General features: G+C 45.5%; 1 protein-coding gene across 1 annotated transcript; it reads right to left on the reverse strand.

Moving 5' to 3' along the window:
• Positions 1–848: 848 nt before the first annotated feature.
• LOC104147332 (protein mono-ADP-ribosyltransferase PARP12) lies at positions 849–15,939 on the reverse strand. Its single transcript, XM_009679952.2, has 5 exons — positions 15,746–15,939; positions 11,657–11,752; positions 11,272–11,345; positions 1,903–2,050; positions 849–1,343 (listed from the first exon to the last, which is right to left on the reverse strand). Exons 2-5 carry the CDS (start codon positions 11,748–11,750, stop codon positions 1,075–1,077), a joined length of 585 nt encoding a protein of 194 aa, XP_009678247.2. The 5' UTR covers positions 11,751–11,752; positions 15,746–15,939; the 3' UTR covers positions 849–1,074.
• Positions 15,940–16,203: the final 264 nt, after the last annotated feature.

Below are 16,203 nucleotides of genomic sequence, written 5' to 3' on the forward strand. Positions count from 1 at the left end.
TACACCTCTGCAGCAACATGTGACACGAATGCACTACTACTGTGAATCCAATATGAATTCACTTGGTGTGAACCATTTTACCATCTGGACCTCTTCTTTAAGTTTTGGGAAGTTACATAATTCCCTTAAAGCAAGATCCTGGCCGAGCCTGCAGTCAGAAATGGCACAAAAGCTCAGAGTAACAACTTTTAGCTGTTTTTAGAGGAGCGGGAGACTACTGCTGTTTTAATTTTTGCTATAACTGGGCATCAGTAGAGCCTGTGGCATCTGTCAGTTCTCTCAGGGAAGTTATGTGAAGCAGAGTCCCATTACTAGCTGTGCACTGCATTGCCTACTCTGCCTTCAGCACACAATTAGTGATCAAGGCAAACTGAGGAAGACCAATGAATCACTTACTTCTCTGTTATCCAGGAATTTTTTTCTTCTGAATTGGAGTCCTTATGACTCCTACTGCAAGATAACCAAACGGCACCAGCAGAGCAATAAGGGAACATGATGTATCACTCCTTTAGGATATGATCTAAAAAACTTTTCTTGCCACAAAATTCAAAGCAGCCAAACCACAGGACAAAAACAGCTTACAGCCCATTGTCTGCTTTTCTTACACTGACAAGATGCTGATGAGCTTCACTTCATGGAAAAACCGCTTCAAAGAATCACCCCTCAAATATGCTTTTTTATACTCCATTTTCCTCATTTTCTATATTCATTTTCGCAAACATGTCCTAAACAACATGTAGTTATGTACTACACTATAAATGGAAGCAATTTGTTTTACAAATTAATCATAATGCACATTTAAATCTACATCACACTTGCATCAAGATGATCATCACATTGTCATGGTTACATTATTTATTACAATTTAACTGCCACTAGTCTATTTAGGAGGAAAACAACACTCATAAAGAAGCCAGCCATTTCATAATTTACATTACTTGTATTTTCATTCTTGCAATTGAAACAGAATAGAAGTATAACTGGAAGTCAGAAGCAAGATACTCATACGCAACAAAAAAATCTAAGGTTCAAGTGTCATTTTCAGATGAGATACTGTTACCTCTGACATCATCCTCATTGGGATGAAAATGTGTACTCCAAGATATAGGCAGGGTAAACCTGATGCTTCTCAAAGATGACAAAGATGGAAGGATCCTCCGGGTCATCCACACAGCTGTCGTAGAGCCTGTTTGCATTCCCAGCTCTGGGTGGAGGGCGAAGGTACTCTGAGTTGCCCTCAACAAAGTCTCCAACAAGAACTCGAGCTACAAACATGCTCTGGTGACCAGTGCGGGATGGGCAGTACTCGTGAGAATAACTGGCGTCTCTGGCAAAGTAGCTTCCTAGGGAGCAGAAAAAGGCACAACTGAGAAAAACACATCGGGCAAAGGAGCAAACGGCTCCTACCGGCACTCTGACAAGCAACCATTCAGCAAGCACCTCCTTCTCCTTCCTACCCCACGTAGCTCTAAACACAGCCTTGCCAAGGCTTCCCACATCGCTTGATTTTAAAGCATCAGCAGACGCTGGCCACGTTTCACCATCCCCCTCACAGCCCTACCTGACCTCAAGCTCTCCTTAACAGCAGGTACCTGAGGCAAGGAGTGATGTTTTCAGCCCCGCCAGAAGCACAGCTGCTGCTGACACCCTCCGCAACAGGCGCACACGGACAGGAGCGCGGTGTCGGCCCCAGGCAGTCCCCTCGCAGCGACCCACAGGCCTGGCCGGCGTTGGCAGCCCGCGGCATTGGCAGCCCGCACTGCTGCAGCCCCTGCGCCGGCTCCTCCTGGGCCGGTGGGGGTCCTGCCTTGGCACGCTGCACCCCGCCGTCGCTCAGGGAGCCTCCTCTGCCTCCCCACCACGGCTGCGGCTGCCCCGCAACACGGGCTCCTGCCCTCCTACCTCTTCCATACAGCGTCCCGTGAGCCCCGCACACCCGCCAGTCGAAGTTCTGCTCGCAGATGGCAGCCAGGTGGGACGCGCTCGTGCCGTGGAACAGGAGCTGCTGGTCTACCTCTTGCCCTGGGCTTTTCTTTTTCATCTGCTCCTTTTGCCATGGAAAAAAAAAGATCTGAGGTTTCAGCAGCTGTATATACACCCATGCACAAACACCTCTTGTTTTTCTGGGTCTGCCCTCTTCCCCACCCAAGTTCCAACCTGATCACAAATCGTATGGAGGGCTGAACAAAAAGAGTGTGCACCCCTTTGAACCCTCTCACACCAAATGATGAATAACATGCACACTGCACACACTAGGGCATTGCCTTGGCCTCCCCTGGTAAATCTCTGTGTGCCTGGCTGAACCAGCAGAGATGGTGTTTGAAATCAGAAGAGGCAAATGAGCTGAGATAAGATCCTTTCCTCCTGAACTCAAGCTTTCCCCCTTCTCTCACATGTCAGGACAGAGCCTTTCACCTGAAATCAAACTGCATGGTGGCTTTCTGCCTGCCATCAGAAGGCAGGTATGCCAGACATTCACATCTAATCTCTGTTTAGCACTGCCTTTATGTGGATCCCTTAATAGAGAAAGAGGGTATATAGCCAGGGAAATAAAAAATCTCTGTCTTTTGTGGCATCAGATCTGATTTCAGCCGACTATTTTTTATACTGAAATATAGAACTAGGACCCTCAGATGACTGAAAATGATGGCATTGCTGAAAAGGTTGCTTGTTCCTTTGATGGCCTGCAAAGAGAGCTTATTTCTCTTCTTTCCTGGCTCACGTCAGTGCCAGAAGGCCAAGATGACTAATATTTGTCCTATTGTCTTTACCAGTCACTCTCCTTCCTTCCCAGCTCCAGTCCTTAGGAAAGTGTCTGAGACCTTCCTCCATGCAAAACTTGCAGAACCAAGAACATTTTGAGCTGGAGCTAACAGGAATCCCTGTGCTATCACAAATGCAAAAACTTCCAGTGAGCTTCAGATAGTTCCAAAAGAGATTTTGAAAGAAGCAGGAGAGATTTCAGAAATACAAGATTGTCTGGATGACGGAGAAAAGAATCAAAGCAAGAAAACTGAATTTCTAATATGTAGCAAACTGGTGCTGCTCACACCTCTTACAGGGATAAGGCAATAAATAGATCACAAGCCAAAGAGCGATCTCTCTCCCTCTGCAGCCTTCACCGCCAATTCCCAATAGGATTAGTACCTTAAGTTTTGGTCTCGGATCTCAGTTTTGCTGATAAAACAAAACACATTGGCCATTAAACAGGCCACATTACCTGCCATTTCAAACTATATTCTCAGGGAAGAGCTCAAGCAGTCTGTTGTTTAGATATATGAAAAAGATTTCGATTCCTCACTCTATTGAAGGGGTAAAATTCATCTAACCGATTTTATCCATCCCCTTACTGGCCAATCAGACCTGTCTATTACTTCCTCATGCTTTGCTCAGTCCTAAAAATGTTTTACATGAAGAAATTCTGCACCTACGAGATAAAGAGAGCTCTCCACCAGGGTTTTGACTAAATGCTTCTGTTGAGTTGATGGAAAATGCTAACGCCAACCAGAACTGCTTTTTGCAGGAATATTCCAGTTTTGGTGCTGTTTCCCTTGGAAAATTTCACATCCAGGATGGCATCTTTGGTTACTGTACTCAAACCTAAGTGACCTTATCCCAAGCTTCATTAGTGCAATGACAAGGGTAGGCACCCAGAATAGGGAGACTTAGGATCAGTTTAAGCCTAGGATAAAACGTACGGCTCCCATGTCCTGGGAAAACATTCCTCTGGCTGTGGTTAATTACCTCCAAGATTTCATGAGAAAATAAAACTCTGGCCTTCTCCATTTTGAATGAGAACATTTTTGCAGTTCTGAGAAGCCAAACAGTAAAGAACACATTTCCCTATGTTGTTCCACCAATAAGGAGGAGCTTCAGAAGCTGTTATGTATAATTTGAACTTATAATGTTTTGGGTTGTTGTTTTTTCCTAAGAAGGGTCATAGAGCACGATATTTTTAAAAAATGGCTTCTACAAAGCCAGATTTACAAAACATCATCTGTATGAACCCCAAATATAAAATCTAGAGTTATAAAAGTCATCTTCATAATAAAAATTTTTATGTCACTAGGTTTTTCTCATCAAAACATAAATTTTATATAAATCTCAGGTCTAGTTTCACAGGACACCAAACATTTTTGACATTTCCCTTCCATTTCTGGTTTTGTTTATTTTTCTGTCTTAAATCAGAGGATCAGAGCAACGCCTTCATGAGAAATCAGCCTATACCCATGCCAGTTTGGATATGGTGGCGAGCAGAGAGGGAGGCTGTTTTCCTTTTGCCAAGCGGGGAACCACCCACAGGCCCTGGGCAAGAGACGGGACCCAGCGACTATCAGAACTACTCTGCTGTCACCAGAGGAACGAAATAAAGCTGATACAAACAACGAGAAATGCTGCCAAAGCATCGGGTTCTGAATCCTCTGGAGCCTGCGGATGCTGTAATTGTTCACTGTCTGCTGAAATAGGTTCTCAGTTCCCCTGTATTTGCTGGTACGGCAGCTGACTTCTACTAACTGCGACTATTAACACAACAGAGACCAGCACGTTAAAGAGCTTTCGGCTACACCTCTCCAGTCCTTCCCACACATTAAGGATGGAAAGCCTTGTGGCTGCAATTACAGTTGAGGATTTTTCGGAGCCTTCTCTCATTTATTCCTCGGCTTTTTCCTCGCTCTCATTCTTAGCCCAATGTGCTCTGAACTCCTACTCTGAGGCCTTGTTTATAACACAAAGAAGGTATTGCTTTCTATGGAGCACATTTATTCTGCACGCAGAGATATTCTTGTCCAACATAAGCTAAAACGAAGTTATGCAAAGACACTGTGGGTTCAGAATAGGTGTCCAGTTGGAGAAGAGAAAGCAAAATAATTCTTCCACATCAAGTCACACCTACCTTTATTGCACACTAATTCCTCTTTGTAGGCAAGCCTTAATGTTACTGTAGTGAGTCATCAATGAGCTTTGTAATCACACCGTCTGATGTTTCAAAAATACATAAGATCTAAATCTCATAATAACAATATTAAATGAGTTGATGATCGCCCTAAAGCACTTGCTTTGATTTGAAATTCTAGCATGTGACTGAGTTTTAAAGGAGAAATAGTGCTGTAAATAGGGTACTGCCAAGAAGAACTGAGACTCAACCCCCAGATCTTCAGCTGTCATCTAGGTCAAATCAAAAGCACAACGGATAAATCAACATTTCTGCGCAATGGCCATTTAGATGTACAACCCCTATAGCGTGAGCGAACCATCTTAGTGAAACCTGCGTCCCCTGGGAGCTACGGCACATCTATCCTTGTCTCTCTTGCAGTTGTACATATTGAAGTGACACATTTGCAAGCTGAGAACTAACAGAACCAGTCCCTGGACTTGGGTGCGTATATTACACTTGTTTGAGAGCGAGAGCCAGTGCAGAATATGACTTTTCCTAGGGTGAACAGATGTGAACAGATATATACTTCCCATCCTATTTCGGGCAGTGCTGAACGGTCGCAATCTGAAGGAAACAGATGGTGTGTGCGAACAGCATCTGACTGTCTGTTTAAAACAAGTTTAAACAAGATTAGAAAACTCAAGGGACTTCCATGAGGCAGTCTCTTGGTCATGACATATAAACTACAGCACAAGGGTTGCCTCAAAAAATCTTAGCTTTTTACACCCTGTATAAACTCTTTTCCCATGCTAACACAAGCCACCAGTAGAGAGCTTCCAGGTATGCTCTAGCAATGCTCTGCAGTAAGATGCATCATGCAGTGCTGAAAAAAGTTCTTGGCTGCATGCTTATAAACATGCCTAACAATATCCAGTCTTAGTCCTGCCTGAAGAAAGCACAAACAGCCCTTCAAGCACCATCCAGGCATCACCCGTCCTTACCATTGCCAGGCCATACTAGCTTCTTCTGGCCACGAGCAGCAGAAAAATGCAGTAGCACAAACAGTTCACACAGTACCTGCTGAGACCCTAGGAAATCAGTACATCTCTCCTTTTCATGATTCTGCTTAGATGCCTTTGGCAGGACCATAAATTTCAACTCACTGAGAGAGGAAGCAGAGAAGGAAAAGGCCACTAAAAATGTCAAATTACCAACATCTACCTTCCACCCCAACCACTACAATCACTTTTTTTCCATCTCTCTTATTTCCCCTGACTGCTAGAAGGCTTTACCCATTCCCTAGTCCAACAGTGTTGCACACCTTCCCAAGCCAAGGTCCTCGCTCCCCCAGGCTCACTCATCTTCCCACTACAGATTACTGCATTCACAAATCAGGATGTCAGCCTTATTCCCTGAGCTTTCCCAGTTCACTAACAGGCTGTGCGGCAGATCAAAGGAATTTTTGCACAGGCTATGTGGCTATGCATGCCTGGTTTGGACTGTGTGTTTCACATAGTGACCAGGACCAGCCTTGACACAAGGAATTATATTTAAAAAAAAAAAAACCACACTAGAAACACCAGTATGCTAAGATTTCTCTATTTATGAGGATTTAGTTGAATACCCTCAGTCATCTAACTTCATATCAGCAGAAGGTGAAGAATGGCTCTTCATTCTGTGTCCAGGACACTGAGATTTTTCCTCAGTGCATTCTCCCTGACTGTCACAGTGAGAACCTATCAACACTGTCAAACCCAGCCTACTTGCATGAAACTACAATAAGCAGATAAATGAATCATACTGAAGCAGGAGAGGACTCAAGAAATAGCTACTCTTCTATGGACAGGGAGATAATGAACATAACATCCAATACCTTTTCTTGTCCTGTTTGCTACTGCCACCCGTTGCAGCACTTGGATGCCTGCAGATTTTTATCACAGTCTGAGTATTCAGATTTCTCTAGACCATTGCGCTCTCTTTCTCTCAGAAAGAGAGCGCAAAGGCACCAAGAATTAGAGAGAAGACCTTTGCCATCTGGGAGTGCTGCCCAGGAGAGCAGAAGTCATTGTGCAACAGAGCAAAACAATGCCCTTCCCAGAGCCTCTTTTCTGCCGCACATTCCCAATGTGTCACAGCGGGATTAGCATAGCTTGTGCTGTTCCTGCAGGGAGCCCCTCCTTTACTCCGTGCCATTTCTGCTTCAGGCATTTCACTGTCAGTATGAAGGGATCTGTGCAGGAGGTTTCATGTTCTAGCAGTGACTGAAGAGTTGATTATCACCATCACCTGAGCTCACCCTTTCTTTCCTTCACATAGATTCTGCCTCCAAAACCTCTGAGATTTGGTAGGCTGCTAATCTCTCTTCCAAACAGTACTAGGTCAACTTGTCATGCTAAAAGAAGGATCTCTCGTCCTTTCCTCTGCTCTCATGGTGATAGCACAGGGCAAACACTGATAGGCACTTAAAGTTTTGGGCATGTTTGTGGATGTCTTTGACCCCGTCTCACTCAGAGCGGTTAAAGCACGGCAATAGCCAATGAACTTTTCATTTCATTTATAATATTGTGATCCACCTCACAAAAAGGGCCTCTCTAAAGCACTCAGTCCTTTCGCTAGGTATCTAGACTCTGCTTTACTCATGCTGCATCTTTTATGGTTTCCGACAGGGTGATATAGTACCTCACATTGACTTCCCAGTCTCAGGCTCTCATTATTTTGTTGCCTGCTAAAGATGCTCATGGTAATTCCTACGGCTCTCCACAAACCTAGCAACTTGTGATACCCACTTCAGACAAGGTCCCTGTAGCTCAGAGATGGATTATGTCTCAGAAGCTTGGGAAGCCCAGATCTTGCTGCCTACAGACACCCTAAGAGTTTGGCAGCCTCCTCTGTGAATACCGGATTCACCAGCCCCCACACAGTGATGTGCCTGGTTTGTATCAGATCACTCAGACTCAGCTTTATTACTAGGGAAGACATAAGGAGAAAAGCCCCCATATACTTACTTATAAGAACACAGTAAAGGAACTAAGCTACAAGAAATTAAACTACAGAACGGGCTACTGAGATTGTGCTCTGCCACCTTCTGAGCCCTTTAATTAACTGGCCTGCTTACAGCTCACTTGCCCTGCAGAGATCTTGGATAAGCTTTTCTCTTTTTCCAGTTACTGAAGGTGGCCACCAAAGCAGCTGTGCTCTTTCTCCAGCCCCAGACATAAGAAGGGAGACATTCTACCTAATTCTTGCTCCTTCAGACTGGGCTTGAAGATACCATATGGCAACGTACACTCCCTTCTGTAGACGTAAGACATGTATACACTTTAACACCAGACTGCTTTCCACTGCTTACAGTCTGATGTTAAAATATGATACATCATGAGCAACAGTCATTGCACAAGATCTCTTCTTAGGCTTTGCACAGAATTTATGCCATAGAAACTCAAATACTGTTTACAGTTACCCTAGGCTTTGGTCCCCCTTCTGTTTCTTCTTCCCTCTTCCTCTTCCCCAAGCTGTGGCCACAATGCTTTTTTTCTACTTGAAACAGACCTAGCTGTATAGCACATTCACACATAAGGAAAAGCAGAGTCACCAGCTTGTCATACTCACCGTGCATCATGGTAAATGGCATTCACACAGAAAGTCAGATTACAATGCATGCAACAACCGCCTATGCTGCGAAAGCACAAGAGGGCCAATATATGCCAGATGAATTAGTCTCACTATCATTTCCTTCTACATACAAGCATTTCAGCCCCTGGTTTCCCAGTTATAAATATGTAAAAAGGTCCACATATTTACAGTCTTAGCACAGTATGGTGTCACATTAAGAAGACAGAGATGTTACTCTAAAATCTCAGTCTCCCTGTTTAGACCAGAGCCACCTCCAGTCTCAATTAGTCTGCAAAAATTGTTTCCACTTTCTCCTGCAATGCTTGCTTCCATTTTATCCATTTTATGTTTTAGTTCTTTCATCTTCCCTTTCTTATTGTTCTAAGAGATGCTGTTTGTAACCCATGAAATGTTCTCTAACTGCTCCTGCATCCATGCTTAAAAGCGTCTCCAGAGGCATTCTGGGAAAGACGTGGCATTGCAGTTAGCTTCCGTGTAAGCAAGTCAAGAGTTAAGCACACAGACCTTTTACCTGTGAAATCTAACTCCTATTTCTGTGAATCAGCTTAAGATTCATAAGCACCTTCCTGATGAGTTTGCAATAACAGCTCCACCTGTGCAGAAGGTATGGGGGCAGCGCACTGGTCTGGGTGCTATAAAGGAGGGGAAAATTTGTTAGAAATGGGTGTTGGGCTACGGTAGTGTCGCACACATGTAACAGAGCTGGATTTAGCATCTCTACAAGTCACGAGGAAAAGCTAGTGATTTAAACTATTCCAGATCACAGACTCCTCTCTATCCTGCACCTAGCTCGCTCTACTGTTTTTACGAGTCCCTCCACCACCAAAGACTGGAGGGACTCTCTCCTGTCCATGTCTCCTCTCTGTCTCCCAGTTTGATTACCTGCACATGTCACCTCCCTTCACCGGCCTTGTGCAGCTGCCATCCCCCTCACTCACTGGAGCTCCTTCACCCACCTCGTACTGCCCTGGGGTAAATGAGTAGAGGCTCCCTGGTAGGAGGAGGTACAATTCAGGGCTCCTGGGTTATTTCCAACACAGTTTATAAATAGCATTGTTTCCCAGGGGCCCTGACAGGAAAAGCAAGTGTTCTTCAGGGCCTTGTTTTTCAGCAAAAGTACACAGGAAGGAGACCCTTTTCACACACCCGGAATTTTCAAATTGAAATGTGTTTTCAATAAAGCCTTCAGCCACTTGTAAAGACAGCCTGTTTTCAGAACTGCGTTTCCTGGAAGCATTAATGAAAATCAGAAAAAATTACAGAAATGTGTGAGGTCATCAAGAAACCACTGGGAGAATATCTGAGTGACATTTATTAAATAAAACTAGCAAGTGACAAGTTCAAAACAAGTAGAAGGAGACTCTCCTTCAAGTAACATTCAGCTCAGCCGTGGAAATCCTTGTTGAAAGATGTTGTGGATGCTAAAAGTTTATACAGGTTCAAAAACTGATGGAATAATTACTGAAAGAAAAATGCATCCAGGGCTATTACATATAGAGATACCATCGGTGATGCAGGAGATCCATAAGTCAAAGATTGTCGTAGGCAGGGAGCACCTTCTTGGAAAATATCGCTACCTGCCTGCCTTGAGCATACATTTTCCTTTGGGTACCTCTGTCATCCAGTTAAGGATCCAGTTAAGGATCCAGTTAAGCTCCAAGGCTGGATGTACCTTTGTTCTGACATGGCTTGGCCATTCTTACACTTTTGGGGAAGGGGGAAGCAGAAAGTGAGCTACCAGCACAACATGTTGGGAATAAAAGGGAGTTGCTCTCCTCTTTCCCATGTTCAACCCAATGACTGTGCCTATCCAACTAATACCAGCAGCAGCTTCCCTTTTGGGCCATGGAGCAGGTATCAGTGATTGACAGATTGTGCAGAAAGATAAGAAAGATAACCACGTACAGCAACAACAAAAAGCCAGATCAGTTTCTGGCAGTCCCAGAAAGACTAAATGACTGCAACAAATATGTCAGTAACTGTGACCAATAACTCTGCCGCCCTTCAGCGGGCTCCATGGCACTCAAACCCATGCTCTCTGCCTCTTTCATCCTTCTCTATAGCTCCTTGTGCTGTGGGTCGCAACCTATGCTTAGTGTGCAGCAGCTGCAATTACACTGTGACTTCTCTGGGGAGGAGGATCTGGTTGCATTGAAGGCATCCATGAAGAACAGGCCCCAACAGATCTTATGGGTTGCTTATGGTTAAGGCTTGTCTTGTGCGATACCTCCCTCTTCCAGCTCTTCACCAGCCCTGCACCTCATCACAACCACCCTCAGCTCTTCCATCCTCCAACCGCCTGTCTCTTTCTGACCCCAATCCTGCAACCTTACCAGTGCTCCTACCCCTGTTGCCCCCTACAGTGGCACTCCCCCACCCCCTCACTCCTGGCGCTAGCCTGGCCCTTTATGCTAACAAACATCCCAAGGGGCCAAGGGGCCAGCTGAGAGCTGCTTCCCTCCCTGTCAGATGCCCCACTCCAGGCTGTCTGGCAGGGCATGCAGGTTTTAGCCCCTGCTCAAATTCAGCACAGCCCATGTCTCAGGCAGTCACCAAGCCACGGAGGTGCAGCCGCATTGCTTTGTCTAGCAGAGTCCTAAATATGTAGGCAAACCCCTAAATGCAGCCCCTCCACAGAGACACCCAAGCAGAAAAGTGCCCTAGGAGCAAAAGGTGCCCAAGAGCTCCACTGAAATGTGCCCCTCTACCTGCTCCTCACAATTCCTCTTCCACAGCAGCCCAGGTAACACCATCAAACCTACCTTATCTGAAGAAAATAGCCCTGCTGGGGGACTGGCAATCAGGGCAGACCGACCTGGATCTCCCTCTCTCTGACCTGTCAAAACAGCAGGAGGCCTCATACCGGTGCTGCGAGGACAACTCTGGCGACAGCCATGGCTCCACCAAGTGCTCCCTGCCTTCACCTGCTCACCCCGACCCACCACATGGCACCAGGAGCTCCTTCCTCCAGGTACCATGCCAGGCAGTTTGAGGTGCATGGGCCCATCTCCCTCCCCAAAAGCTGCTTCGCTCTGCCCAGCCTGCAGCCACTGCCACAGCCTCCCTCCCACCAAAAACTGAACGGGCACCGCCATCTAGGGATATGGTAGCAAAAGGCTGCCAAACAGTGAATGTAGCACCCCGTACCTTTCCTCCTGCTGTCTCCATCCCCACTGGAGGCATTGTCTGGCCACTGGCAGATTTGTCTTGTCGCCTGTGTGCACCGATTTCTCTGGACCATGTCTTGAAAGAAAATATGAATGCATCCACAATCAGAAGAATGGATTTTGGCATCTGGGTATGTTGTTTACGAGAAAAGAAGTGGTCTACTAGTACGCCTTAAGAACCTCCTCCACATTATAGAGTGGAAAGCATGAAAGTTTGGGTAACTTTTTTCAGAGTACTCCTAATCTTTCTTCACTCCTTTATTCTGTGCTATTTCCTTTTCACTGACAATAGTAATGACTCTGCACATATATTTGGAGGACCTGTCTGACAGCTGAAGAACATGTCATCATCTTCTAGTTTTGCCTGATTTCAGTTTTTTCTTTTATGGGGGATTTTTTCTCTTTTTTTTTTCTTCTTGGAGTTATCCTGACAAAAAGATCTAGATCTATGAGAAGACTACATATAGTCTTTCTACCAACACAGGCTTGTTATTTGGTATCTCTGGTCTTGTTCCTGTAGCAACATTACAAAGTAAGAAGAGGGTCATTGCAATCCCTCCCCCATAAACAGATTATCTGTAGATGCCCCTGGGATGTGCGCGATGTGCTTCCCCCTTTTTCTTTGTGCCTCAGACAAAGCAGTTCAGGCACAGAAATTTCTGCTCAGCTTTTTATTTTGGTTAAGTAAATAGTCTCATTGCACAGTACATCAGACACATCCTGAACACAGCAAACTCATTCTCACCCAGGGCCCAGCACTGCGCTAGCAGTGCTCTACACAGGATTTCCCTGCCAGACAGATGAGAAGCCTGGCGCAGTGCGAGTCATGCGTCACATCGCACCGTGCAGTCACGGTCAGGAGGCTCTGAAACCTGTCCTCAGCTCCCACACCTTCCTCCTCCCTCCACTTAGGCTGGGGCTACCCTTCCTTGCACCACCATTGCGCACATCCTTGAGCCTTGCTCTGTTCTGGGATCCCGACCTTCCCCTCTGTGCTGCCTCAGCAGTGACCACCTACAATTCACAAAACACTTCCCAGCACTCTTGCAACCCATGCCTGCAAGCCTTCTCCAAGGAGAAGCTGCACTACAGTGCCAGTCACATCACAACTGCATTATACATCAAGCAAACATGTACCTTACTTTTGAAGTTTATCTCATACTGTTGAGAACCTGCTTGAAACTGGAGAGTGCCTTTCTGGTCAGCCTGAAATGCCTTCTCCACCTGAGCAGAGGTTATGGTGGCAGCACAGTGGTTTGGAGACCAGCAAAGTGAAGGAAAATATCTGTCAGATGCAAGTTTTGGCTTAAAGTGCCTGCAGAGCAGCATTTCGTTCGCTGACCGGGGGTAGGCAGGGATAACTGTCTACAACTTGGATTTTGCCAGTGCAGAGGCTCGCTCCCAGCCCTATCCCACACCTCCTTCAGAATCTGTTTTCTGGATTCTGCCACCACTTGTTCCCAGTCATTGCTCCTCATCACAGCCCACTTGAACCAGGCCTGGCAGGGAGGGTGTATCCCCAGAGCCCTTGTCCACCTCTGCAGGCTGTGATACGTGCCACCTCCTTCTCAGTCTTACACACAGGGTTTGAGAACAGCGCCAGGGCTTCTTTAAGGGTGGTACTTTGTTATTGTTCCTTGTCAATGCGTGGGATAGTTTTCTGGCATTGCCTTCTTCTGTGAGTTATTACGAGTTCCAAGAGAAAAGAGCGCCTTCCTCACAAACGCACACATAGCATTAAAATTGTTTAGACAAAAGCAGTTTAGAAAGGTTCTGGTTTGGCCAAGAAAATAAATAGTGTTTTGACCTAGACCTCACAGGCTCCTGAGGGATATGAGCATATTTATGAGAGGCAGCTGAACATGTCAAAATGCACATGTACCACATGGAAATATTGAGAGAATATCCAGAACACATGCGAAAGGCACTGCTTGCCAAAGAAAAAGACAAAAATAGCCCCTGCTAGGTAGCTGGCACGTGGCATTGGATACAAAAGAAAGAGATGCTTTCCTCTTCTCCATATTCATTCCACTGACTAGATTCATCCAGCCAATACCAGCTTTTTTCCATAGTGACCATAGGGTAAGCATCCAGGACATGCATCCAGAGAAGCAAGATGTGCAAGTGGAATGAAAAAGTATCAATGTTTGGTCAACCACTGCACTTTTCATTCCTTCCATCCTCTATTTCCACGTACATGTCCTCTTCTTCCCAGTGCTGCTACGCAAAATGATCATGTTTCAGAAGACCCCTCCAGTTTGCTACTCCTCACCTGAAGAGGTCCAGAAAGTGGAGTTGCTCTTTATGGCACTGATGATGAAGCAGGGAAGTGATGGCAAACAGCACAAAGTGCATGGCTAGACATCCAAGTCACACTACCTCAGATGTAACAGAGCAGCTCAGGTCTGGCACAACATACGACCCAATCACCCTGCAAACCGTTCACCCATCAGAGCCAGAAGCAGGCACAGCCTTTTGCTTGGGGCCTGCAGTGGCCAACACACTCTCCCAGGGGACTGACAGCCAGGCCAGACTTGGCTCTCCCTCGCTCAGAGCCCTCGGAGCAGGAGCTCCCAAAAGGATCTTCGCTCTGCCCAGCCTCCAGCCACCGCCACAGCTTCCCTCTCCCTGAAAACTGAACAGGCACCGCCATCTAGAGACACGGCAGCAAAAGACTGCCAAAGAGCGAATGCAGCACTCTGCACCTTTCCTCCTGCTGGCTCCCATCTGCAACAGAGGCATCGTTTGGCCACCAGCAGATTTGTCTTGTCACCTGTGTCTGCACTGATTTCTCTGAACCATGTCTTGAAAGAAAACATGAATCCATCCAGACTTAGAGTAGTTATTCAAGAAATGTGTAACTCAGCTGCAGAACCCATTGCCACAACATGATGGCAGGTGCTAGAAGCTTACAAAGAATGACTAGAAAAATCCACAGAAGGAAAGAAAATCCACCCAGGGCCACCAGCTACAAAGACATTACCTCAGGTTTAGGAAGTCCCCAAGCAGCAAGCCCCTGGACGCCAAGGAAGTATCACTACCTGCTAGCCCTCTCCTCTTCCCTGGAAATCCAGCGTAAAACCACTGCTGGAGGCAGGATGCTAGGCTAGCACATCTTGGCCTAACCCTGTTTTGCCACTTCTATATAGCAAGGGAGACTATCCATAAGAAAAAATTGCTATCCACCATAGCTATGCAATGCTTTAACTGTGGCCTTCTCCAGTGTATTGTTCCACAACATGACGTCATTTTCTTTAGAGTTGTCTCAGCTTGCGCTCTGCAAGTGACATTAAACCCAAACTGGCAGCACAAGCAGGGCAGATATGAATCCTCTTTGCAGCCTGTCAAGGCTTCTCTTTCAGTCCCAACTTTCTGGGCTTTCACGGTCCCACTTCTCAAAACAGATGGGCTCACTTAAAATGTTACCTATGTGTGATTTAGCTCTTTCCTTTCTTTTGTCTGAACATCACCCATGCTTTTTGCTTGCAAAAATCAGTCACGCAAATAATGTCCTTCTCAGTAGACAAGCTCACAGCTGAATGCAGCCTACCAGCACAGAGAATCACAGACTTTCTCTCATGCAACTCTCCTCCTGCAGCGGCCTCAGCAAATCCAAGTCTCTTTCTGATTTTGCTTTTCCCCTTTCGCGACTCCTCCCTTGCATGTAGTGGCACATGCACCACATCCCAGGTATTAATCTCAGACTATCATCCTAATACTTCTCCTTTTCTGTTGTTGAATACTGTGACTTTATTTTTTTTATTCTTTTAACTGTACGGCTCTCCAATAGCTCCAGCAATATAAATCACAAAGTTAAACACAAGAATGAGAAATTATTATATGTTTCTCTATTTCATGCTCTGTGAGACACAAGCAGCATCTCCTCTATCTCTGCAATTTAAGGTGAGTAATCTTCTAGCAAGCTCCTTTAAATATCCATGTTTCCTCTGGCTAAGACAGCCACTTCTGCTGGTGATGAGGGTACATGAGGCATTTTCAGAAGTGAAGCTACACTACAGAGTCAGAGTCAGCTCATATATGTCATATCATAAACAAACAAATATTTTACCTTTGAAGTTTATCTTGTATTTCTGTGAATGAACTTGAAACCTCAGAGTGCTTTCCTGATCTGCCTGAAATGCCTTCTCCACCTGGCAGATGTTATGGTGATGACAGAGTAGTTTGGATGCTACAAAAAAGATGGAAGTGACAATATCTGTTATAGGGAGTTGCCTCTGAATGCTCTTAACAGACTCGGGTTCATCATTACATCAAAACCTAGGTATTTAGTAGTCCAAATAGTGCTGCACTGTACTTTAGAGGAGCAGCTTTCTGAATCCAACTTTTTTGGCTTTCCAGTGAGTTACCAGCATTCCCTTGCCCTCGCCCTGAAATACATACGTATATGTAAATATATATTGTTTTTATATATATATACACACACACAAAAAGTATTGAAAATGATTTCAGCTATTCCTACGACATACAACAGTGCATAGAGCTAGCATTCAGAGGCTCCCCTGAAAG

The sequence above is a fragment of the Struthio camelus genome, chromosome 1 (assembly GCF_040807025.1).
Source record: "Struthio camelus isolate bStrCam1 chromosome 1, bStrCam1.hap1, whole genome shotgun sequence".
NCBI classification, from domain to species: Eukaryota; Metazoa; Chordata; class Aves; order Struthioniformes; family Struthionidae; genus Struthio; species Struthio camelus.

What these genes read in the sequence shown, in the direction of transcription:
- LOC104147332 (XM_009679952.2), bottom strand. Translation starts at nt 11,750, where the DNA reads ATGGTCCAGAGAAATCGGTGCACACAGGCGACAAGACAAATCTGCCAG. An exon ending in TGGAGACAGCAGGAGGAAAG is followed by an intron (nt 11,346 to 11,656) that starts GTACGGGGTGCT and finishes CTGTTTTGACAG; the next exon opens with GTCAGAGAGAGGGAGATCCA. An exon ending in CGGGACGCTGTATGGAAGAG is followed by an intron (nt 1,344 to 1,902) that starts GTAGGAGGGCAG and finishes TCTGCTCCCTAG; the next exon opens with GAAGCTACTTTGCCAGAGAC.